Raw genomic sequence first — 25354 nt, 5'->3', positions numbered from 1 at the left:
ACAAAGAGCTTAATAATTACATTTTTTTCGTTTCATATAATTTAAAAATTAAAAACATTTTATTTAGTTTAAAATTTGATTTATTTACATGACACTTAAATTCATTAACAAATGCATTCAATAACAATCTATTTGTGTTAATCAGTACTACATGCATGTGCAAAAGTCATACAAAATATGCTTTGTAAATTGGCAATCACAAGTTTCCTTCTTAACTTGCATTCTGGCTTATAAATTACGAAAAGTACACGGACCCGACCGATGCAGATATTTCAGTGTTGCTCCATTTTTAAATGTTAACCTTTTTTGAAACCTAACTACTGTAGTCGGTGCCGTTGAGCGAGTTTTTGAAATGCTGGACGACATAATCGTGATAATAGGCCATTATGCACAGAGGCTGACCAAGAATAATGGAAGCCCACACGATTATATTGCCCATTCGGGGACCCAGTTTCTTTTCAATGGATTTGGATATGGCCGATAGGGGAATCTGACCCATCATGCCCATAAATGCCCAGATCTTGTATATTTGCAAAGGAACTGAAACCTGAAAATATAAATTATATTATTGTACAAAATTTGAAATTCTAAATATCAACCCTCATACCAAATATTCATGGAAGACGGCACTGAAAAGAAAGACAATAGTAGAGGCCTGTCTTGAGGAATATCCCATTTGGACCACAGGGATGTAGAGATGACGCACGCACCACCTATGAACTGGCATGTTCCATGTACGCCAGAAGGTGTCAATGTTATTCGCATTCCACCAATCACAATAAAAATTGCGATCTGCAAAATTCAGCAGTTCGCCGACCGCATTAAGAAAAGAGTGGAACATTAGATAGAAAAAGCAGAGCCAGCAAAGATGATTGGGTAGCTAATTAAAGAAAAATTATTAAATAATACTCAAACGTTTTATAATTTTCACTCTACCAACCGCAAGTTTAAGAAGTCGCTCAGTGGCTAAGGCCACGTCCATATTGGAGAACGGAATCAGGGAGTTCCGAACCGATGGAATGATCCATTGTTGAAACAAGGCCATAACCACATTCACTCCAATCACCACCTCCAATAAACGCTTCAGCAAAAAGCGTTTGCGCACGCGAGAAGTTCGCGGGAAATTCAACTCATAGCAGAGAGTGGGCGCGCAAAGGAAGTACAGGAGATCCTTGTATGTGAGATTATCAGGATATTGCACCAGCTTGGAAACGTCCTCGTCTTCTTCACCTCCATTCAAAACTCCTTTTTCTGGATGAAAGATGAATTTTTAATATATGACATTCCGTTGAGAGATCTCAACATACTTAGTTCCGCCAAAGTTATGCTTGGTCGACGCTCCCGCGGATTCTTTTGATAATAAGTCTGACGGCACCACATATTCGTCTGCACATAGGACCATAGTTTTAGGAACAACACAGAGTAAAAGAAGCAAACTGTTGAAGCGCCCACTAAAGATTAACAGATAATTAAATATTTTAAAATACACCTAAACTAAGTTAATTTCTCACTCAAACTAAAAGCATGTCCTTTTAGGTGAATTGTTACCACCGGTAGGCAAACCAAGACAACAATGTTCACTATCTGGATGAACAAGCCCAAGCCCTCTGCAATTATTTCCTGGAAAAGAATTACAAATTTGTTTTAATTTTTAATTCATTCAGTTGGTTTTTGAAAAAAAAAAACAGGAATTGATATCATATCAAATGATACTAAATTAGTAAAGTTCAATATGCGATATTTCTGATATGAACATTTAAAATCTAAAACCATCGAATCCTAGTAACAGTAACTATAAACAATCGATATCGAAAACTCGCCCTGAGTTCCATCCCCAGATCGGCGAGCATTGTGTGCGAAAACGAATTGCGATTTCATTTCATGTTGCAAGAGTGTGGAGGAACAAGCCACGAGTGATATAAATTAAAGCAAATAGGACCATCGAAAAGAAAATATACTCAAAATGGAAGTGACAGAGGCAAATTTACAGCTGCTGGCCGGTTATTTGCAGCAGACGCTGAGCGCCGATCCCAATGTCCGCCGGCCGGGTGAGTGTGTGTGTGTAGGAATGCATGTGCACACACACAACTGCACATGCGTGCAGGGGTGCTGATGTGTATGTGCGCGGGAAATGGTTTTTGGCGACGCCAAAGAAAAATACGGTTTTTAAATCCATTTGAAGTTGTCTACAAGTTTTCCCTATGTCAAAGAATTTATACAGTCACGCTTTCTATTAATTGAATCGAGATTAGCTGATCTTGATATGACTGTTGCCAAGCCACCTTTCAAAACCATAGACCTAGTTTTAGGATTATTTAAGGCATACCAAGCCTATAGACTCCGCACCACCATAACCAAGCTTTTGAAAATATTGTATAAAAAACTTATTGCTTGAATTGAAAATATGTTTAGTCTAACGAGAAACACTGTAAGCTCCTATCGGTTCCTTATATATTTGTATTTGCAACATCCGATTTACATAAGTACAATAGTTCTAACAAACACACCATTTCCTTCTCTACTTTTATAGCCGAAAAACTTTTGGAGTCCACGGAACTACAGCAGAATTACCCGATCCTACTGCTCAATCTGATAGACAAAGCCCAAATGGACATGACTACGCGGGTGGCGGGAGCCATTGCCTTTAAGAACTATATTAAGCGGAATTGGGCAGCCCACCTTGACAGCGACGGACCGGATCGCATCCACGAAAGTGACAGGAATACAATTAAGACCTTGATCGTTACGCTAATGCTCCACTCACCGGTGGCATTGCAAAAACAACTAAGCGACGCGGTCAGCATCATAGGCAAATATGATTTTCCCAAAAAATGGCCGCAGCTTATCGACGAGATGGTGGAGAGATTTGCCTCTGGTGATTTCAATGTCATCAACGGCGTTTTGCAAACCGCACACTCGCTTTTCAAGCGCTATCGTTATGAGTTCAAGTCGCAGGCTTTGTGGGAGGAGATCAAATTTGTACTGGATCGTATGGCTAAACCTCTGACAGACCTGCTCCAGGCCACAATGCAGTTGACTAAGGTGCACGAGAACAATGCCGGCGCCCTGAAGGTCATCTACGGTTCATTGGTCCTTGTGAACAAGGTGTTTTTCTCGCTCAACTCCCAAGATTTGCCGGAGTTCTTTGAGGACAATATCAATACGTGGATGGGAGCGTTTATTCAGCAACTAGCTGCGGATGTGCCATCCCTGCGTACTGCAGATGATGAGGATGCGGGTGTTCTAGAGCATCTGCGTGCTCAAGTCTGCGAGAACATTTGCCTTTATGCAAAAAAGTACGACGAGGAGTTCAAGCCATTTATGGAGCAATTTGTGACTGCAGTTTGGGAGTTACTGGTCAAGACAAGTTTGCACACCAAGTACGATTCGGTAAGTAACAGAAACCATACGCTTTCTTAATAATTATTTTTATAATTTTTCCATTCTTATTTTGCGCACAGTTGGTCTCCCATGCTCTGCAGTTCCTCTCTGTGGTGGCTGACCGCCAGCATTATCAGAGCATTTTCGAGAACCCAGAGATTCTTGCTCAGATCTGCGATAAAGTTGTCATTCCCAATCTAGACATCCGGCCCTCAGATGAAGAAATTTTCGAGGACAGTCCGGAGGAGTACATTCGAAGGGATATTGAAGGCTCTGACATTGACACACGACGTCGGGCGGCATGTGATCTGGTGAAGACTCTATCAATCAACTTTGAACAAAAGATCTTTGGCATTTTTGGCCAGTATCTAGAGAGATTGTTGACCAAGTACAAGGAGAATCCGGCTACCAATTGGAGGTCAAAGGATACGGCAATTTATTTGGTTACTTCGTGGGCATCTCGAGGAGGAACTCAAAAGCATGGCATCACACAGACCTCGGAGTTGGTTCCACTTCCCGAATTTTGTGCCCAGCAAATTATTCCAGAACTGGAAAGACCCAACAGTAAGCCCAAATAACCATTTTCCCAATTCGATCATCTTATATCTGCATTCTTCCAATGCTCTTTGCAGTTAACGAGTTTCCTGTTCTTAAGGCTGCTGCAATTAAGTATGTAATGGTGTTCCGCAGCATTTTGGGTCCCCAAGTCTTAGCAAGCTGCCTGCCCCAGCTAATTCGACATCTCCCCGCCGAAAGCTCTGTTGTTCATAGCTATGCTGCTTGTTCAGTGGAGAAGATCCTTTCTATGCGGGATGCTAGCAACGCGATCGTTTTTGGTCCTCAGATTTTAGCACCTTACACAACTGAACTAATTAGTGGGTTATTTGCGACCCTTTCACTCCCAGGTTCCGGTGAAAATGAGTACGTAATGAAAGGTGAGTTTGGGGGACTATCTCATACGTTTCTAATATGTTAACAAAACTCTAATTATTATTATTAGCCATTATGCGAAGTTTTTCGGTCTTGCAATCGGCCGCCATGCCCTTTATGGGCGTCGCCCTTCCACGGCTTACCGAGATTCTCACCCAAGTGGCCAAGAATCCATCGCGTCCGCAGTTCAACCACTATCTTTTTGAAACGCTGGCTCTGTGTATAAAGTAAGTGTTATGCATTTTGGTGGTAAAGAGCAATAACAAATTTTCTTTTTCCCTAGAATTGTTTGTCACGCCGATTCCTCGGCTGTGAGCTCCTTTGAGGAGGCATTGTTCCCAGTTTTCCAGGGCATCTTACAGCAGGACATTGTCGAATTTATGCCCTACGTCTTCCAGATGCTTTCTGTGCTGTTGGAAATGCGCGAGGGCACTGGTACCATACCGGAACCCTATTGGGCTTTGTTCCCCTGCTTGTTGTCACCAGCTCTGTGGGACAGGACGGGCAATGTCACACCATTAATTCGCCTGATTTCTGCTTTCATCAAGCAGGGATCTGCTCAGATTCAAGCCTTGGGTAAACTGGTAAGTTATATTATACATCACAAATTTTATTTTACAGAGTCCAATCTTATGCATTTTTCAACATATATTTCAGAGCGGTATCCTCGGAATATTCCAAAAGATGATTGCCTCCAAGGCTAATGACCATGAAGGGTTTTATCTTCTCCAGAATCTGCTTTCCTACTACCCTCCCGCTGAGATTCAAACTAATCTTCGTCAGATCTTTGGCCTGCTCTTCCAGCGATTGTCTCTCTCAAAGACTCCGAAGTATTTAAGCGGCATCATTATCTTCTTTAGCTTTTATGTGATTAAGTTCAGTGGCAGTCAGATGGCTCAATTGATAGATGAGATTCAGCCTAACCTATTTGGCATGCTGCTGGACCGCGTGTTTATCACCGAAATGGGCAAGATTCCCAAGGAACAGGATCGCAAAATGGTGGCCGTGGGTGTCACTAAGCTACTTACAGAAACTCCTGAGATATTGCAGCAACAGTACGCTACTTTCTGGCCACGACTGCTGCATTCTCTAATCGATCTTTTTGAACGACCACCAGAGAAATTGATGGGTCTCGAAATAGGAGAGACAGCTGGAGTTGCCGAAGATCCCGATGCGGGCTATCAAGTGGCATTTGCCCAACTGACTCATGCCCAGCCCAACCAGCAGGATCACCTGGCTGAGATTAAGGATGCTCGCCAGTTTCTAGCAACTTCGCTCTCTAAGTTTGCCCAGGCTAGGGCAGGAGAATTTTCCACTTTGTTGTCGCCCCTGGAGCCGGAGTACAAGCAAGTACTCCAGAAATATTGTGATCAGGCTGGAGTACGCATTGCCTAAAGGAATCGACCGACTTTAAGCTCATTCATCGCAATCAAACCTCGCCATACATTCGAAAATTTATGCATACACGCACTCGATCACTCATTGCATGCCCAGTTTATTGTCATTTAAAAATTGTATCTAATATATGTAAGTTTTGTAAACAATTAAAAATTATGTTTTCCGAAACTAGTGTGTTTCAACTGCGATAACTTCTGAATATTTCATACTTTTCTCTCTGATAAACAAATCATTTCTTGTCAAACACCCTTCACTCAATTTCAAAATTGTGAATTTAGAATTAACTAGATATTTCGAAATTTATCATATAAGCCATGTTCAAGCTAATAACGTATTTCAAGTCACGATCGAAGAAAATAGGCGTGAGATGCTATCAAAGTAAGTACTTACCATGGCTAGACCCTTCTCCACAGCCAAACAGAGCGAGATATGCACTAAAGAGTCTGTAAAATATGGTGAGACGAAGGTTATCAATTTCGTTTGCGTAATCCTTGATTTTGTGCGTGCTTACAAATGCTCAGGATTAGGGCGTTATGTCCTTCGCCTTCGTTGTGTCCGCTTATGAAGAAGAACCAATCCAGTGGATTGATGCGAATGCCATACCTAAAAAAATAATGAATTAGCTAAAACTTGTATTTCTACTCAAGATCATCGTAGTTACTTTAGGAGATTCTCCAAGCCCAAACGCAGACCTCCAATGCAGAGCAGTAGAAATCCCCAGTTCACCAGTCCAGAAAAATTGGTAAATCCAGAGCTCCAAGAAAACAGAGAATCTCTTGGCCGATGGATTCTAAAAGAGGCGAAACCCTGTATTTGGGCTAAAGTAGTTTAATTTCCCTACTTACGGTCTGCCAGGCTGAGCTCTTCTCTGCTTCTCCTCTTTATTGGAAATCTCCTCAGCACGAGTCACACTTTGTGTTCTCCTGTATCTAAGCTTCTTCTCGGATCCGTTGGTTCCATTACCATTTTCATCCTTATCCAAAACTTTACGATACTGTCGCAGATCTATGGGATTCCCGTGCTGATCGAATAGATTTTGTGTTGACTTGCGGTTTCGCAGACTGCTAAGATTATGCTCTGTGGCGGACGCCGATCTTCTCAAGCGCTTCATGATACCCACACCGCTGGATCCGCTATTCTTGGTCGGTTGTTCTGCTTTCCCGGGCTCCTTATCTTGGGGATCCTTATTGGTGGTCATGGTGATGGTCTCTATATTGAAAGAATTTCAATTTATAGTGATTACTTCTAGCTTATCGCAAATTCCGTTTGCAGTTGAAATGCAAAGATAAGATTTGTTTTGGTACCCCTTATAAAATGTTTGAGTGCTTTTATTTTGACACACAAATAACTCAGATGGGATCCCAGGAGGTTGTAAACAGTGGAGGCATTTTCAGAGTCGCTTATCTATTGAATAAATACGCAACTGAGATAAGAAATAATGAGGGTAATTAAGTAATAAGATGTCTTAAGCACATATCTTGTTTTTTATTTATGAAAATCGTTTTATTACTTGCTGAAGCTGGTCATATATTAGTTTATTAGTAAACAGAGCTATATGTATGTTAGAGAATAAATAGATCCATACAAAACCAGAAGCAAAATGCGGCTTGAGGTCAAAGTTCAGCTGACTGAGAGATTGCTGATTGAGTAATCAGATACCGATTTGCATAGACATTGAGCCCGCATTTGATAATGTGGTTAAGCCAACAGCTTCTCACTTAAATCGTTTAAAACCAGTTGTAAAGCTGCTACGATCGTACTTGACATTAGCTCCCACAGTCAAGATCGCATGTCAACCAAATGGGAGGGCATTATCGCCGTTAAGCCTCAAAGTTTCAAATCCACATCCACCTTTTGCAATGAAAATTGTATAGAACTCAAGAATCATCAACAAATAAACGGTTGATATGTGCAGATTCTATTTTTGAATACAAATGCGATTCAAGTTATAGATTTGCGTTCACGTAACTTGTTTTTGTTAAACAACGAGTAGCAAGATACGATTAGGAAATTGTTGTCTCAGCAATTATTTAATATTTATAAATCAGTGAAATACCTACATATATGTATGCAACTAAAATTAATGACGAAATTTGTGTGTGTTATCTGTTGAAAAGATATCTTAGGTAACAAAATCTACGTCATGTTACGAAGGCAACCATTTTTACCTAATTGTTTTATGCGAGTAGTTTGTTGATACCTTGTTTATTTGACATCAAAGTTCGATCACTATCGCTGCTTATCGCTAATGAACCGAAAAATCAATTTAAGTGATCGTGGATGCCAACCTTTTCAGTAATGGCTTTTGAAAGTTGTAATGTATACGATTCGAGTTCAGGATTGAAATAATTTATGGTTTTGAAAAAAGGACAGATGAAGAATTTTAGCAATTTTTGTCTCGCAGCGTGTATTTAGTATTCCACTGGCGGAAAACACAAAGTTTTACATAATTATTCAGTGCGTTGAACTGATCCAAGTGCAACAAAGACATATACTCCAATCTCATATGTTCGTTCATGGGGAGTTCAGTACGATTTCAGTCGAGTCACCGTGACGCAACGTCATTCAGAACTTCAAGTCGGAGCTCGTTATGGCCCATCAACCGAATGATGAGTAATTTACAGGCATCGAGGACCGAGGCAGTCCGAGATGTACATGAAGCATTCAAAGAGAGATTGCATTATATGCACCCATTAATATACATATTATAAATCCGTGCAAATAAGTTAATCAGGATAGAACTGTAGAGATATTTTGAAGTGCAAGGTAAAAGAAGAAAGCAAAGTCGACTCATTGTGGGTTCTTATTAAAAATGTATATTTCAACGTCTAGCTTCATTTGAGTTATATATTTATAAATGCGCTACAATTGTGACCTCTGCTGTTTGAATAGATATGTAAGAACACACATATACAACCCGCATGTGGAAACCGAACCTGAATTGAATGCTCTCTGCGGTTTGACGATTAGTTTGTTGAACTTTCGGTTTATATTTAAACAATCGAAGGTGGGGGCGGTACAGCGGTAACTGCAGCAGAATGATAATGGATCTTGGAAAAGTTTCGTCTATTTATTGAGCACTGTTGATCTTTATTTTGTGCTCTGCCCTAGGGCGAACTTAAAATGGTGAAAATATTCCAAACATTTTAGTTGTCCATGTAGGACGGATAATTACTGTCGGAACCGGTTGCGGCTTTATAAGGAAGAACTTTCCATAGCGATGATAAAAGTAGGTCAGTAACTCAAGTAGATTCATCAACTTGAGTGGCGAACGCCGCCCAATGGAACATCGATTGATAAAGGTTATCAAGCTGCTCAAGCTGCGGTTCATAAACTCGGAGATTGCATAATACCCACGTTATCATGTTGCCAGGGTAGACATGTCTGGCTGGGCCACCCTAATCACAATTTTCTTGCCCCTTACCATGTAAAACGGATGCATACCAGCTAGAGTCGAAATTCTATGAGGCGTTTTTGCTGGAATCAATCTAACTTTGGAGAATGAAATATTTATAATTGATTTCAAACATAAACCGCATTTTTAAAGACACCATGTTAAGTTTAATGTAATGTGAAGTTAACCATGACAAGCTTCACTGTAGCCTACAAATTATCGAGAGGAAAAATACACAAAAATTTCGCCGGCTTCCTCTAATCAGAATGAAACAACAATGCTCTTATCAGCCGGATTCTGACATTTGCCGTGCCACTGATAATTTCTAAGTGGAATGGAATTTGTTTTCCCAACCAGACACAAGCTCTCTCTTTTGCTGGGTCATTTTATCTCCGGTCAGAAGTGCTCTCTGTTTGGGTTTTCAGCATAAACCGGTTTTTTGGCATAGAAGTTTGTTTGGTTTTTACTGTTTGGCTTTTTCTGTTTGATGGAGACGACGCCGCCACATTTCGGAAATGTTTTTTTTTTTGTTTTTTTTTTTTTAGTTTGCGACGCAATGCCCGGATCAAGGTTATACAGCCATTGGTCAAATATATGCACACGCATTCACACATTTAGTTATATAGACATTATCAACGCTCATTCAATTCAAGGGAAGGCGGAGATAGTTTCACTAATTTATGATGGCTATATGGTATGCAAAAATAAAGCCTCCGTATTCGTCTATATACGATTTGTTGTTAGGTATATCTTGTTTTTTATCTGCTTAGCTGCTGTTCTCATAAAATTTAGCCGCTTTAATGGGCTTTGAGTCACCAAATCACACTGCACGTGTTTGCCACTTGTTGTTTTTGTTTTCTTTTCAGTGGGTGCCAGAAACACATTACCGATTGGAACAACTGCACTTGCAGATCTTCTTCTTATTCGCTCAAGTTCATTACTCCGCCATCGAAAACTTCAAACAAAAGCGAGAGTTAGACAGAGAACGAAGATCGCCGAAGAAGCGTAAACAAACACACAAAAAAATATCACACTGATCGTTTAATTTTTTACTTGAACTCTGGGAACTTTGTGTGCCTTGTATTGTTTGTACCTAGTTAATAATATATTATTTGTCTACTCAGTTTAGCACACCTTGCACACAATTTAATCCAATTGGCAAGTTTTTGTTGTTTCTTTCAACAAGAGCAGACTTATTTTCACGTACTGGAAGCGGCCTCTTTTTACCGTAAACCGCACGCTTCAACGACGAGTTCTCAACTGACGCTTGGAAAATACAACTGGAAATAAACAAAGCAATAGGCTCGACATCAGTGATGTCCGGAGTTGAGCGGGAAAATGATTTTTTCACGATTTTTTCATGATAAAACAGTAAGAGCTACAATCGTCAATAGTTTTCATCCTAAAGACAGTAATAAGTAATAATATTGTATTAATGAATACTCAGAAACAATTTGAATTTTGCTTACATATTTTCCGCTAACATGTCAGCACTGTCTGATAAACTTTGGCTATCGGTATCGAACAGTGAACGATCGATATTTACTGGAAGGAAATTTGGCGGTACATTTGAAACGCAAAATTATTATTATTCATAGAAAAGAAAAACGACTGTGTTATTCATTAATGTATAATTATTTCCAGTGAGCATTAAGGGTATAGACATACTTTTCAATGAGATAATATGTTTGGATTATCCATCAGTATTTTAACTTACCCCTTTTTTAATATTTGTGTAGAAAGACAAAGACTCTCTAGTGCAGGTCCCGCTTGTCGCGCACAAGGTGGCGCAATCGACTGATCTCCCCAATAGATGGCTCTATTGTATTTTATTTTCGTATATCGTATATCGTATTTCGTTTTGGTTTTTTTTTTATTTTCACACTTAACAACTAAAAAACGTAGAAAAATTTCAATAATTTAATGCTTAATTACACAACGAAAACTCTTTGCTCGAATTACATTGGGTATAGAACGCAGTCACATTGTGACGCCAGCAGGGCCTAACAACTAACAACAAATAAATACAGATTCAATTAAAGCTGACTTATGTACAAGAACGTATTAGGCGTGAGAAAAAGTTTCTGATAGATTTGGTATAGAGCGCAGTTCAAGAAAAATGCTTGTTTTGGGCTAATGCTGCTGTCGCCTCTCGTCGATCTCGTCCTCCTCCAGACCCTCGATAAGATCCTCCAAGTCGTCTTCCCCATCATCCACATCATCCACAAATTGATCGATTCGTTTGAGTAAATTGTTTGGCTCTTCAGCCTCCTCCTCCTCCTCCTCATCCTCATCATTTTCAGTAACCGTTTCATTATCATCCTCAATGCCCTCCTCCTCATCTTCATCATTGTATTCCATAATATCATCACTGGTGGTGACCCCGTCTTTAATCCGTGACTCAGGCAATTGATCATAGTCAAATACCTGACGTGTTGCCCGAGGTGGTGTTTCAGTGGAAATCGTTGACCCCAGACCTTCGCCAGCTTCGTCATCTTCATGGGTGTCATCTTTAAGGAGACTCTCTATGCCCGCCCCTTTACTGGATATCCTAGGTTCCGGTTGCTGCGGCAACAACTTGGTGCTAACTGGCCTCAGCACAGTGCTGGTAGTAGAACTTGCTACCAAAGGTAAATCAGTGGATGAGCCCATCTTTTGGGCATCGGCAAACATATTGTCCAGTAGACTAAGCAGATCGTTTACACCGCTTGGCTTTTCTGGAGTGGGTTGTGGTGGAATTAAAGGGGTGGTGCTGATTATGGGCACTTTAGTGGTTGTTGAAGTTGTGGTTTTCGTAGCGGTGGCAACGGTTGTAGTGCTAGTGCTTACTACTGGAGCCTTAGTGGTGGTGCTATATATAGGAGTTTTTTCAGGCGCCCTTGTCGTCGTAGGTTTCATGGTAGTGGGCTTATTAGTCGTGGTTGTCGTTGTCATTGGTGTTGTTTTGGTGTGCAAATGTTTTACCTGATAGGACTCCACAGTTCCCCTCTTCTCATTAGGATCGGCTATCCTAACTACTGGTTCCCTCTTGGAGATAACCGGCACTATCTTCGGACTATGTGGATCCAATTCATTTTGACCGTAGGTCTTCACTTTCGAATGACCCTCGATGATGAGGTACATGGGTCCTAGTAGCGGTTTCGGTGGTTGCTTGTAGTGCGAGAAAAGAGAGTCTGTGGTGGGTTCACTGGGAGCAGGAGCCACTGTGGGTCTCTGCGCTAGATTGCTCGTCTGGGGGATCAGTAAACGATTACTGGTGGTTGTGCTGGCTCGCTGATAAATGGACAAAGGAGTAGTTATGGTCGATTGAGTGGTTCCCACGGTGGTAGTGCTGCTCATCGTCATGGGTCTAAAACCAGAGCTACTTGTTTGGGGCGTGGGTGTGATATAGATTTCCGGTTGTGGTTCTTTTCTAGTGGCCACAGTCGGAACGGCTATGGTAGGTGGACCAGGCACAAATGTCACGGGTGCATAGGTAAATGGAGGGCGGGTGGAGCTCATGCCAAAGCCAACAGATGGTTGTGGCTGATGTGGCTTGGTTGTTCCCATCAAATATTTTGTGGCTGGCATTGTGGGCTTAACCTTGGGCTTCGACGTTACCACCACCTCTTTTTGGAGTAGCTCATGGAGCCACGGCTTCCTAAGACCCGTCTTTGATCCATTTTGATGTCCTGGGAGAGAGTTGGGCGAGTAGATCATCGTTTGCTGGTGATGGGGCCTTGAAAAGCTGTATGTATGCACGGATTCCTGCAGATGGGGATCTGAGTACGATAAACGATATGGTGGCCTACTGGTCATCCAAGGCGTTGAAGAAGATAATGAGGTGTGGTGGCTCATCGCTGGTGGCTGATGGTAAATCACTGAGGAAGTCATCGCTTGTTTGGTAGTTGGAGAGCTCATATGGTTGAGGCTCATGTAAGAGGTGGGCGCTCCCGTGGCCATCATACTGTGCCTGTATTCCATGGGAGGAACGGACGAACCACTTGATTTCATCATCATCATGGGTGGTGGCATCAAATGGGTAGGCGGCATGTGCTGCTGGGCATGTGTATGCTGTGGCATTTGTGGGTTATGTTGTTGCTGGGTGGGAGCATAGTAGCTCCTCCGGATGGCCGCATATTTAGCTTGTTGCTGGTGCTGCTGCTGTTGCTGCTGCTGGTGGTGCTGCTGATAATGGCCTAAGCCACCAACTGGTGGATACGAATGGGAGTGGGGTACCCTAACGCGATCACTTGCCACTCCAAGGAGCAGTACCTCACTTTTCGTTTTATTGCGAAGAACCTCTGGTGGTAGTTCCTTTTTCCTGGCCTCTGGATTACTTTGACCAGTGCTGTTGTTCTCCGCCCAGTAGCGTACTCGATCCAAGGCCGGCGGACTGTAGTCGTAGGTGGGATCCTTTTGCAGTGGATCCCCGTGGCCAAGAGGACGCCACTCGTTGTTGTTGTTCGGGTCCAGTCGTGGAGCTGTGAAAGAGAAGACGCAGGGGTAGATGATTGAGCACCATATCAATTTACTTTTACAAGTGCAACTTTAATTGCCCCCCAATTGGCCGGTAGGCATTCAAGCTAGAGATTCAGCGTAGAGCCCGGAGTTATTGGCCATGGCCAAACTCGTTAAAGTGTTAACAAATGTTTTTGTCCCGTCACTTGGCCAAGATGGCATCCTGGTTGCTCATAGCGAGGGGAGCCAGAGGAATTTATTTTGTTAGCATTTTCATGCATCGCGATGATAGAATTGGTATTGGATAATATTGGATTCCTTAGTAAGCAAGTGGTTTAATGGTGCCTTCTAGAGTGGTGAGGTCCAAGGAGTAATAATAATAATCCCATCCTATCTCATCGAACTTCTCTCGCGACTATCTAACTGAAATGGCTTTCAAGTAATTTTTGCATAAATTGATTTTAATGCCTGCATACAGAGTGCTAGATGGGAGCCTTCCATTTGAATTCGAAACCACAGCCACAAGCCGCTTATCTGCGCGCCATGTGGCTCTTAATAAAGCCAAAGTCAGAGGTGAAGCCGCCATAAGCTGTGATACCCAACGCCCACCTGGCAGACAACACTTGGTGGCTCCTCCGCCGGCAGGCGTTGATCAGTGGGGGCCACGACCACGGGCAATCAACACCGCAAACAGACAGACAGCCAGACAGACACAAAGACTCATCGGAACCACTTGGGTCGACTTGGATTTCGGCTCGGTTTTAGCTCGCCATTGCCTGATTGACTGATCAACGGGCTGAGGAAAAATAAATGGCAGAGGCGGCGAAGGCGACGACTGCGAATGCGGAGGCCTGATAAATTATTAGCTAAAACCAGACAAATCGCTTTCCATTTGAGCGGTTGCAAAGGCATGCGGAGCTATAAGCTCCCAGCTCCTCGACGTGAGGACATGCACTTGACACAAGCGGAAATGGCCACTCTGGCATCTTGATCTCCTTGTACCAATTGGCATTTCAAACTTACATGAAAGGCAATTGGCTTACATGAAAGGCAATTGATTCGCTAGTCTGATAATTTAAATATGACAATATATGTCCACATCATGAAGACAAAGTATGTCGCATTGAGAGGATTTTGTCAGAAAATGAATTAATTACATTAAAAAACAGGCTGATTTCTTAGAATTCAATAATATTTATCTACTTTTGTATTGGTGGGATAAAATCCTATTAATATTGTAGGGTATTCACAGCGTCGTTTCGCCCTTCCTTTGCATTTCATTGATAATGGGTGGGCGCGCTCTGCCTACAATGTGTAGCTCGGCTTAAGCGGAGCCACTCCAATCCCAGCCAATCGAGCACATGCATCTGTATCCCATTTATCCTTGCATAATTGCCTGTGACCACGAAACAATGTTGCCAGACGATTTTCACTTTCATTCGCATTAATATGCCTCGCATGATTGCGTTCAAAATTGTTTGATCTCCTAATGCTGGCCATTAAAATAGTGCCCGCTCTCCGCACCCAGGCACCCAATTATGTTGGCGAAACAAAATCAAAGTGCAAATCTTTCATATTTTTCATTTCGCTGCGGTTGTTGTACGTTGCTCGTTGTTCGCTCACCTGTTGTCGCACCGGGCGTCAGAGCAGCCCCATCCTGGCTGCCAATCGTCTCCAAAGTCTGCGGCTGTGATGTGGATGCGGTTGTTGATTGAGCCAAGACCTCGACCACATGGTCGCCGTAGGCGAATCCGAGGAGCAGGAGGTGGAACAGGCCAAGTATCGTAACCAAATCGCGGCTCTTGTGGCGTTCACTAATCATCTTGCGGCTGGCTTGGTTCGTTGATCGGTGTCTCTCGGGTTTTTTTTTCTGTTGCTTCTCGTCTTATCTGGAATTTGGTTAAATTGTTCAGTTTCGGTTATGACTCGCTGATGATTTAATAGCCAACATCGATTGTGTTCGCCGAACTTGATCTGTGCAATTTCAGCCACCGCAATTGATTCTTAACTATTGGATAACAACGGACGTGAATGAGGAAGTTTGGCGGTGGTTGCATTCGACTCACTTAACAGGTTGTTATCCAGATTGTTGGCCAGTTAATTTAGAGCTGGTATGAAATTCAGGTAGCCTTTTAGTTGTGAGCATAAAGTGGAATGCCAGTTTAATATAGACTAAAGAGTAAAGAAAATTAACCTTTCACTTGGCTCGATTTCTTAATGAAAAGGTATTAAATTGTAAATTGTTTTGACAAATCTGATTTTAACAAGGCTGATTGAGGGAAAAATAAACGAGAAGATTTATTAAACGATAAGGCTTTAATTTAAATTACCAAATTTGAGCAAAGTAAAAAGTCCTGAAACAAAAGACTTAGGACACAAACTTATCGAACTATTACAACCATTTAAATTAAAATCTTTTATGATTTGTTTTTAAGTGATTTAGTTTGTGTGATATTTAGAAGGAAAATACAAAATACGAAAATAGAGATTATTCCCAATTTTAATGTAATTTTTGGGAAAACAAAAGACTTAAGCAACAAACTTAACGTTCAAAGGAGATGCAATTATGCAACTTCTTAGTTAAATATTAGACCCTTTATAATGAACGCAGCAATGCATCGGTCTGATAAAAGAGGCTTCTCCAAGATTGATACGATTAATTCATAATTTATGGCATTTTGCGGCAGAGGGCAAACGGACAACGTGATTAAAGCGAAGACTCCCAGGAGACCGGGTACTGAATACCAGCGGTCAGATGATGTATACGACCTGGGTGGGCGGCGGTTTTGCTTTTTTTGGCTTTCTTTCTTCTGCATTTCCTCTCGAAAATATATGTCCTAAGGGCTTCTTATCATCATCTCCCTCCCCAAGTTGCATGTCATCTTTGTCTCTTTTTTCGGTTTTGTGAATATTTCTCTGCGGCTTGCGCTTGCCGGGCGATTCGTTCCCATCGAAAGTGAAACTTGTGCTTTTTGATCATAAAAGAAAATTTGCATATATTTCGCAGCAGCTCTACGGGTTTCTTGTTGTTGCCTGCATGCTGCTACGGTTGTTGTTGTTGTTGTTGCTGGTGCATCGCGCTCGGCGGCAATCGTAAAAATTAACTTGATTACTACACGCATAAATAAAGCCATTAAATGGCAAACATCTTGCTATGGCAGCAATTAAAATCAAATAAAACTCGCCGACGGCTAAGAAAAGTGGAAGGGGGGGTGATGATGGACTTGCAATTGATAATAATTTATCCCGGCCAACTTTTTGACCATACATTTTCCAAGTATCGCTCCTAATTTCCCTCAATTTTCCCCCGCTTCCTTCATTAAAGCAATCGCATTTTTATGCGGTAGGCCTAACTTGTTTTGACACTCTCGTTTCGTGTGAGTTATTTAATTGTTTTTATTATCTTACATCGGTTTTGCATAATGCGTTTAATTACGCATAATTTCCGTGTTATTTAACTTTATTAGCTTAACATGACAAGAGAAATGTGTCGATTGCTAAGTGAGTGGTGCGGCTAATGATTAGGCGATTGTCGCATATGCTAATTAAATGGAATTTAAGTGAATTGTTTATGTTATTTTTACCAAAATATAATATTTAACATTTAAAAGGAACTTAATTTAAAAAAAATCAAGAAAGAACAATAATGATATCAATTTGATAGAAACTCGTTACTCAACTAAGGGCGAGTGCGAGGAAATGTCAATAATAATATTGTAGTAAAATAAAAACATTTTATAGAATAACGTACAGACAGACGAGTTTACGAGTACCGGTTGGAATGATATAAAAGATCTATAGCTTCAATTAAAAAATAGGATTACTTTTTTATTAAAACAAGTTAATTTGTCTGGTCCGATCAGTTATTTATTATTATACTATTAATTTTAAATGCTTTATAAAAATATAAGTCGCTTTTTATGACTTCACATATAAAAAAGCTACAACCAAAAGCTCCACCATAAAGTTAAAAAGTAGTTTTTTCATGCTAAATTGTACTACAATATTTCTTATCAATTGGCTAAGGAGCAATGTCGCCACCTGCTGTAGTAAAACTAGTCCGATTATTCCGCAACTTTCCAGTAATTCGCAGGATCTCGACCCCTTTGATTGAGCAACCCACGCCATGTCAAAACTGCATGGTCCCCGAACATAAATGCATTCCAAGCACTAGCGATCGGTGTATCATAAAAGTGGTCACTCAGGCACTCAAAAGCTGCCCACAAAATCAAACCCAAAGGCTCCGTCAAATCCATAAGGCGCTGTGTGGCACTGGGATTAGGAAAAAAATCACTGAGACATGGAGATGGAGTGAGAGATGCACTCAAAGCGACAGCTGTTAAGTGGACGGCTAAGCCAATGTGTGTAAAAAAAAAGCCAGCTATAAAAAGCCGATGAGCAAGCAAACAGACCAATAAATAGACAAACAACCGAAGCCGAGACCAAATACCCATTCAAGTGCGCGACAGTTTTTATGCCAGCAGCAGCAGCAGCAGCAGCAGCAGCAGCAACGCAGCAACCTGCAACCTGCAGCAGTAGTAGCAGCAACACGAGCAACAAGAAACTGGCGCACTGAGATGCATACCAACATGGCAGCGTATTAGCCAAAGACAAATACTAATTGCAGCCAAAGCAGCTGCCAACTGCCAACAGAAGCAACTGCCACAGCAGCAACATTAGCAGCAGCAGCAGCAGCAGCAACATCTACAAATGCATCAGCACAACAGCAGCGCCAGTTGCAGTTGCAGCTTCAGGCTTTTTGTTGCCGGCAGTTAATTTCATTTAAAGAATGTCATCTTCACTTTAAGTGAAAGATAAATGCGCCGAGTGGCCCGGGAGTGCCTGGAAAATCAAGTGTATGTGCGCCCTTTCTCTCCTTGCCTTGCATCGCCTCTTTTATTCTGTACACACGGCGTATGAGTGATGTCCGTTTGTTTGTCTGCCTTTCGTTGGCATAAGCGCCGGCTTTAACGCCATTCAGCGTCTTAATTCTTTGCGCAAAGATGCAAGATCGTAAAAGAGACAAAGCACTCGATTTCGCTGGCGAAGAAAGGTGGATTTTATGTGCAACATCCGCACTCACGGATTATACCATTGAAAACCGAGAGTTGATGGATGGAAAATGCGGGAAAATGTCCATCGACAATGTATCGTGACCAAGTCTTTTTAGTAAAATGTTACTTCAGAGATTCTAAAAGGCTACAAATAGGCCGTACTTTGATTTATTACGAGCAGTAATTTTGGGGAAATTTTATATCTGAAGGAGTCTTGGAACCTTATGGGAAAAGTATCGTTAGCTAAGTGTTTGTTTTTTGTTTGGAAAGTAAAGTTCTCATCGAATGTAAAGTAACTTTAAGCCTCATAGATCTGTGTTCAGTGAGTACTCAAGTATTATCAAGACTAAACTCAAGCTTAACTCAATTGCAATAAATAGTCGTACATGGTTTCTTCAAATCACACGTAGGATTATAAGATGTTAGGCGATTTAAACAAACGATCGAGCAAAGTGGCATGTATGTCATATAAATATTCATTAGCCATTAGATACATACGTATCTGAAAAAAACATTTTTTCTCCTTTGAAAGTTAAGATTTCCATTAGTTTTTCTAGTTCTATATATTATTAAATTTGTTCAAAATAATCGTCCACATCTTTTGTTCTTTCACTTTCACAAGCTTACACAATCTATGCAGGATCTTACATCACCTTTTTCCCGGCCAATCGACTGGCCAATCGACAATGTCACTGGCACAGGAACAAATATTTTAGCGGTTCCGCGAGTCAAGTCTTTTATAATTTGTACTCGTAGTAGGTTATTTCTTAATCCTTTTGGAACGGCAATCTAATTTGCAGTCGCTTCCTTGCCGACAATAGTCACAAATCAATAATCAAACACAAAGCCAATCGGCCAGACAGTGAGGCTGGCCAGAAGACATTTCATTTCATTCAGTAAATTTCACTTTTAAGCGACCAGCGCGACCGATGAAGATAGCAGCTCTTCGAGCTTCTGCCGCCGAAACCGACAGACATTCGCACGGCCTCGGGTTTTGGGACAAAACCTGGGATCTTTATGGAGGAGCCAGAGGTTCAGGCGCTTCAGGTTTCGCTTCGCTTTGCCAGTGCCACCAACCAGTGCATCCGTTTCGAAACGCGTCCGTTTGTTAACTGATTTCGCGTGGTCTTGGCCAAAACTAAAATTCGAAACTGTTAAAAGCGGCAGCGTCGTCGACGCAGGCAGCAACTCGACTTCGGCTTCGGCTGAGATTTTCAGGTACATCGAACCAGCTGAAAAGCAAAGAGCCTGCACTTGTCTTCGTGGTGTTGCCGCCGTCGCAACGCTTTTGACCAACGCTTTTGGCCAAAGCGAATCCATAAAGACACGCGTCGCCAGCGCAGTTGGCAGCGCCGTCGACTTCGTCACCAAAGTTGTCGTCTTTTCGCTTTTGTTGCTGCCTGTTTGTAGTCGTTGCCCAAAGGCAGACTCACTTTTCACTACCTGCAACATGTTACCGCTGCTAGCCAAGAATTCTGATTAGGTTTGATTTTATTATCTTTCGATATTTGCAGAAATTTCGATTTTAAAAAAGACTAAATAAAATTCTATTGCCAACATCGAAGTAGGTTCCTTCTAAAATCCAAAGGAATATATCATTTTAGTTCTATACCCTAAAACTTACACTTTCGCTGCCACTTGTTGCATAAAAAGCAAACATCCAAAATAAATTTCTACTGGCAATCGGGTCGTAAAATATGTTAAAAGCTTTGGGCAGCAAAAACAATTGGCAATAGTCATGACATGACTGGCTGTCAATTGGCGTTGCTGTTGCTGCTGGGCGTGTGCGTAGTTGAGGGGAAGATTAGAGTAAGCCGACAGACATGCATACGAAACTCGTCAGTATGATAAAGAAATAAAATAAAATAAAAAAAGCAATGGCAACGGCTGCGGAAAGATTATGCTGTTTTCTGGCCACAGAGCCTCCCTTTGTCCCCCTTTTCTTTCGACATGTTGAAGGTGTCAATAGGCGCAGTGTTGCAAAAACATCGCACAAAAAGCGTAAGGCAAATCGAAAGACTCTGGCAACGAACTTGACGCATGACTTTCGAAACTTAGAATGGCACAACACGCAAATATCTAGCCACACTCCTAAATACCTGTCGTCACAGAACATTAAATGTTTGCAAATCATTCCACTTTCTTTTTTCCCTTGTTTTCTTTTTGCTGAAAACTTTGACAAGAACTAAGTAAATTCAACGCTTTTGGCCCATTTTCAGGAATGAAAAACCAACTTAATTAATTTCACATTACTAAATGCAATCGAAATTAGTTAACAATTAAAGTCAAATGACTTTTAATTTATTACGGTTGTTTTTCTCCGATGCGAAATCGAGTCAGAGTAAGGACCAAATCATCGCAAATCACTGTAATGTAACTCACTAAATCCCCCCACGGTAATTTGTTTTCCTCCTTTTCTCCCGCCTTGAAATCACCAATTGGATTTCCTCAGTCAGTTGGTCATTTGGCCAGGCTCGTTAACTTGTTCAGTGGCCACTTGCAAGGCCATCTTGCCATCTCAAGTGCAGCATTTGCCAAGACACCCCCGCCAGCAAGTGGGAACCCCCTTAATTAGCGCATGTGTTGTTGCATGCGGCCAATGTTGCATGTGGCCAGCTATCTGGCAGCCCACTCGGCCGTGTAAATTGTATCAATAAATTTATTGATTTCAACTGTTGCTGCTGACTTGTTTAATATTTTGCGACGATTTATGTTGCAGGCATGCAAATTTTAGTATTTATTTGCTTTGTCGGTGCACCAGAGGAACCGGCAACTGATGGCGGCCAAGATGACGCTGCTACGGCTTTAATGAACATGTCGTCTCCGCCGTGTCGTCGCTCTCGGGAAAGAGTCATCAAAACACACACGCATGGCAAATTTGTGTGCTCCGGCTGTCAGCTCTTGTCGCGTACCCCTCCACCCCCCGCCCATCACTTCCTGCTACACTATAAACAATATGCAAAGGAATGCAATCAATGTTAAACATATTTTCCAGGAGTTTAGTGGCTCTTGGTTACAACAAACATTTCGAGGAAGTTAATTAATAAATAAATTAAATATAAATAAATTTGGATGCGGTTAGGATTATTTTCTTTCGTACATAAATTCATCCTTTATTAAGGCTTATTTTAAAAACTTCCAATAAAATTCTTTAACATAATCAAGATAACTTATATATATATTTTTCTGATCGATCTAATGTTGTCTCAATGTTTTTGAGTGCATTTCTATGTCCTGCTCGTGCCCGTGTAGCTTAATGACAGAAATTAGGCAACCTTTCACTGGCACATAATTTCACCCACACACACACACTCGCACTTGCAATGACTTATACAAAGACATTTCCGGCACGGGGCGAGAGTTGGTTTGTGTTTTCTTCTCATTTTGGACTTTGGTTGGTTTTCAGCAGTTTTTTTTTTTCCTTTTTTTTTGGAGCGTCTGCACACCCATAGAACACTTTCGTTCACTGGCCAAACGAAGACGCGGCTCGCACATATTTTTATCGCTTTGCATTTGGGGTTAGGGCAATTTCTACGGCCATCGACTTGCCACTTGCACCGCCTGCCATGCATGCAAAATTAGGTGAAAAGCACTGCCGCCCCGAAAAGACGTCGCCCGGCGCATTGCTAATTAGATAAACAAATTTTTGCTTTTTGTTGCGACGCACCATCGACACTCGCACACAGAAGCGGACACTCGCTGCCGTACATTGTTGCACGCACTCGAGTTATTGAAAAGTGAAATAAGCCGCGAAAGGTGGCAGGTTGAGCTGTGGAAAAAACCGAATTTTATATGCTCTATCATACACAAGAATAGAAGAAATATGCAAGGCAAATATATGTTTACTACATTTGTAATGCACTTTGAATTTAAATAGTATCTTAAATATCATCTTAAGTACTTGTTAAGCTGGTAATTAATCGAATTTTGATTAGGTTAGATGCGTTTTTTTTAAATTATTTATCAATGTATTTATCAAAGTGCAGCGACTCATTCGACTGGCAGTGCGGTGATAAATACACAAGCAGTCCGATGTTTAGTTTCTAAAAAAGAAAGTGAAATTCGAATGCGGACAGAACGAAGCGCAAAGTGCGCGGCCCAGGCAGCTCCCAACTTGGCCAACTTGGCCAGGACCAGGCCAATACGACAACAACAGCAACAACAAAAAACAACAATATCGACACCAACAAAATGTAAAAGAAAAGCAACACAACAAACATAAAAACAAGCGGCTTAAAAACCTGACTGAGCTGCAACCAGCGGCAGCGAGTCATTCACAAGTTGTGATGCTAAACAAATATGACTAATTATGGAGGAACTGACGCACTAAACAGCGCCACATAATGCGCCCGTCGTCTCGGTTTCGACGTAGATGGTCCACGGTCCATGTCCACGGATGGAGCGCAGTTCGGACCGGTTGCCGGCGGCCAAAACCAACACCCGCAATTTCGCCAATTCGTGGAAAAGCGCTCGATTGTATGAATGAAATGCGTTTTACGCGACAAAGTAGATACCGATCGTCACCAGCAGTTGTACACTTGAAAAATATGATACTAACTTAATACAATATAAATAGAAATATTCAACAAAATGAATAGCTACTGACTTAAGTAGTTTTTTAAAACCAATATTAAATCTTAATTTGGGATCCTTCAAAAGTGACTTTAAACAATTGTTAACACTTTGCTAACATATTTTCTCTAAGTGCAGTTTTCTCTGGTCGAAGTGAGTAATACCTCCTACTAACCGCTCCGCAGATCACCTGCCCACAGGTCATGGCACAAGTTCATCAGGCAAGTCGGATGGCAGCCGGGGCAGATTCAGATTCGTTGGCTGCGATATTGGTGACCACAATATGTGGCGACACCGACCACGCCAGCTGCACATCAATCGGTTTCCCTCCTCCAAGGCCGCCTCGAAGGGGATCCTCGAAAGGGGCGTCTGGGTGGTGGACGAGGGTCCAACGCTGCGCTGGGGCATCGCACCCGTCAGCCTGATGGCGGATGACTTTGCCGCGGCGCTGAGTGTCCTGCCCGAGCAGCACCATCGCATCGTGTCCTGCGTGGCTGCCTATCAGTCGCATGCGCTCGCCTTCGCCGAGCGCCATCAGGTGGAGAACGTGTACACCAGCTTCGAGGATCTGGCCAAGTGTCCAAATGTCGGTGAGTTTATTACATTCTATTACATTCTGTGAAGCATCTACCTACTGATAACTTTATTCGAGCGCAGATGTAGTGTACATCTCTCCCCTGAATCCACAACACTCGGAGCTGTGCCACCTGATGTTGAACCACGACAAGCACGTTCTGTGCGAAAAGCCGCTCTGCATGACGGAGGAGCAGGTGACCAAGCTGCTGGAGAAGGCGCGGGCGCGCGGCCTGTTCCTCATGGAGGGAATGTGGCCAAGATGCGTGCCCGCCTATCATTACCTGCGGCATCAGATACTGCGAAACCGTTTGGGAGAGATAAAGCAAGTCCATTGCACTTTGGGCTTGCCCGTTTCACAGGGGTAAGATTTTAAACGTAGATGACACATTTAGCACACACTGCATCAGCAAACTTGCAGGAGACTAGGACTTTACGGCGGAGTTACCAACGATTTTGGTGTCTACGGTATGCAGCTGGCATTGTGGGTGTTTCGAGAAGTACCACGCTGCCTCAAGGTCAGTGGCAGGGTCAACTCGGAGCATGTGGACGTGTCCGCCGACATTGAACTGTGTTTCACGCGCGGAAAGAGAGCCCTCATCGAGGTCAGTTCCGAAAAGAAGCTGAGCAACCAGGCTGTTATTCAAGGCAAGGATGGGTCCATTAAGGTGGGTTTTGCATAGAGTTTACAATCGTGTATTATGTATATTTTTTCTTTAAGATGAACAATTACTGGTGTCCAACGCGTCTGATCACCGAGGAGGTGGACTACGAGTTCCCGCTGCCGGGTGGCGATCAATTGCCACCCACCCACTACCACAATCGACTGGGCATGTGCTACGAGGCGGAGGAAGTGCGGAACTGTATTCTGAAGGGCAGCACGGAGAGCGATGACTTCAGTCACAACGAGAGTCTGCTGCTGGCCAATCTGATGGACACCATTCACGCCGAACTGGGAGTCGGTGAATTCGCCAATCGCAACGAGGTTTCAGATCTGCAAAAGCAGATCGAGAATGTTCAGGATATAGTCAAGGATCCCGAGGAGCTGGCCAGCGAGACGTGCCGGGTGGTGGAGGATATCAGCATGGGTGGAAGAAGTTTGGATATCAATCGGCAGGAGGTGAAAGACCAGGTCAAACATCATTGATTGATGCGGCATTGAAATTTAGGGTGTGTCATAACACTAATTTCATGATCGGATTATGATGTTTTTAAAGAAATCGACAATGCTCAACGAGCAAAAATAAATTTTAATTAAGTTGATAACTTTGCGTTGTAACGAATCGCTCTGCGTCTAAAGAGTGAAATATGGCTTTTAAGTGGTTCGTGTCTAGGCTATAAAGTAGTGATCAAATTCACCACTGCTTAAACAGCTTTACCAAAAATTGTGGTAGGCTGTGGTGAATTTGGAATTTGAAATTGTTATCAAACATAGTTTCATATCTAATCGTTTTCAGTGAGATTTTGTCACACTAGACAACAAACAACTGTAATTTGTTGCCACTGTTTCTACAACACTACAATTTGATATAATTCAATTCAATGACGTTGCTTGTACTTAACTGGTTTAACGGTGATAAGAATAGTTTACGGATAAGATAGGCAGTTAATG

At 42.1% G+C, this 25354-nt stretch overlaps 4 protein-coding genes across 9 annotated transcripts; 2 read left to right on the top strand and 2 right to left on the bottom strand.

The window, feature by feature from the left end:
* Positions 1-65: 65 nt before the first annotated feature.
* mdy (midway) lies at positions 66-10370 on the bottom strand. Of its 4 annotated transcripts, none has more exons than NM_165195.3 (10): positions 9991-10370; positions 6555-6918; positions 6371-6499; positions 6221-6312; positions 6100-6152; positions 1512-1620; positions 1308-1451; positions 941-1251; positions 608-880; positions 66-547 (listed from the first exon to the last, which is right to left on the bottom strand). In NM_165195.3, exons 2-10 carry the CDS (start codon positions 6905-6907, stop codon positions 314-316), a joined length of 1698 nt encoding a protein of 565 aa, NP_724017.1. In that variant the 5' UTR covers positions 6908-6918; positions 9991-10370; the 3' UTR covers positions 66-313. The 4 variants fall into 4 exon arrangements, with proteins under 4 accessions (NP_724017.1, NP_609813.1, NP_724016.1 ...); NM_135969.4 differs by having other exon boundaries at positions 10238-10370; NM_165194.3 differs by having other exon boundaries at positions 10311-10370.
* Positions 1823-5874, top strand: Cse1 (Chromosome segregation 1). The gene is made up of 7 exons (NM_078864.3): positions 1823-2048; positions 2531-3390; positions 3462-3945; positions 4014-4316; positions 4382-4538; positions 4595-4895; positions 4969-5874. Exons 1-7 carry the CDS (start codon positions 1964-1966, stop codon positions 5704-5706), a joined length of 2928 nt encoding a protein of 975 aa, NP_523588.2. The 5' UTR covers positions 1823-1963; the 3' UTR covers positions 5707-5874.
* On the top strand, positions 5937-25004 carry CG13280 (uncharacterized protein). Of its 2 annotated transcripts, none has more exons than NM_135968.2 (5): positions 5937-6087; positions 23355-23759; positions 23827-24106; positions 24164-24410; positions 24464-25004. In NM_135968.2, the coding sequence occupies exons 1-5, from the start codon at positions 6024-6026 to the stop codon at positions 24887-24889; spliced, it is 1422 nt and encodes a 473-aa protein (NP_609812.1). In that variant the 5' UTR covers positions 5937-6023; the 3' UTR covers positions 24890-25004. The 2 variants fall into 2 exon arrangements, with proteins under 2 accessions (NP_609812.1, NP_001260517.1); NM_001273588.2 differs by lacking the exon at positions 5937-6087 and adding an exon at positions 22953-23073.
* Positions 10961-22146, bottom strand: CG13272 (uncharacterized protein). 2 transcript variants are annotated; one of them, NM_001273589.1, is made up of 3 exons: positions 21768-22146; positions 15167-15432; positions 10961-13566 (listed from the first exon to the last, which is right to left on the bottom strand). In NM_001273589.1, the coding sequence occupies exons 2-3, from the start codon at positions 15363-15365 to the stop codon at positions 11237-11239; spliced, it is 2529 nt and encodes an 842-aa protein (NP_001260518.1). In that variant the 5' UTR covers positions 15366-15432; positions 21768-22146; the 3' UTR covers positions 10961-11236. The 2 variants fall into 2 exon arrangements, with proteins under 2 accessions (NP_001260518.1, NP_609811.1); NM_135967.3 differs by lacking the exon at positions 21768-22146 and adding an exon at positions 19251-19714.
* Positions 25005-25354: the final 350 nt, after the last annotated feature.

The sequence above is a fragment of the Drosophila melanogaster genome, chromosome 2L (genome assembly GCF_000001215.4).
Source record: "Drosophila melanogaster chromosome 2L".
Taxonomy (NCBI): Eukaryota; Metazoa; Arthropoda; class Insecta; order Diptera; family Drosophilidae; genus Drosophila; species Drosophila melanogaster.
This window is presented reverse-complemented; position numbering and strand designations above follow the sequence as displayed.

Coding starts and splice junctions, on each gene's coding strand:
- Cse1 (NM_078864.3), top strand. CDS start 1,964: ATGGAAGTGACAGAGGCAAATTTACAGCTGCTGGCCGGTTATTTGCAG. Junction 3,946..4,013: donor AGAACTGGAAAGACCCAACA/GTAAGCCCAAAT, acceptor TGCTCTTTGCAG/TTAACGAGTTTCCTGTTCTT. Junction 4,896..4,968: donor TTCAAGCCTTGGGTAAACTG/GTAAGTTATATT, acceptor CATATATTTCAG/AGCGGTATCCTCGGAATATT.
- CG13280 (NM_135968.2), top strand. CDS start 6,024: ATGTTCAAGCTAATAACGTATTTCAAGTCACGATCGAAGAAAATAGGC. Junction 6,088..23,354: donor AGGCGTGAGATGCTATCAAA/GTAAGTACTTAC, acceptor ACCGCTCCGCAG/ATCACCTGCCCACAGGTCAT. Junction 24,411..24,463: donor GCAAGGATGGGTCCATTAAG/GTGGGTTTTGCA, acceptor TTTTTCTTTAAG/ATGAACAATTACTGGTGTCC.
- mdy (NM_165195.3), bottom strand. CDS start 6,907: ATGACCACCAATAAGGATCCCCAAGATAAGGAGCCCGGGAAAGCAGAA. Junction 6,153..6,220: donor CGCCCTAATCCTGAGCATTT/GTAAGCACGCAC, acceptor CATATTTTACAG/ACTCTTTAGTGCATATCTCG. Junction 1,252..1,307: donor CATAACTTTGGCGGAACTAA/GTATGTTGAGAT, acceptor TCTTTCATCCAG/AAAAAGGAGTTTTGAATGGA.
- CG13272 (NM_001273589.1), bottom strand. CDS start 15,365: ATGATTAGTGAACGCCACAAGAGCCGCGATTTGGTTACGATACTTGGC. Junction 13,567..15,166: donor GACGCCCGGTGCGACAACAG/GTGAGCGAACAA, acceptor TCTCTTTCACAG/CTCCACGACTGGACCCGAAC.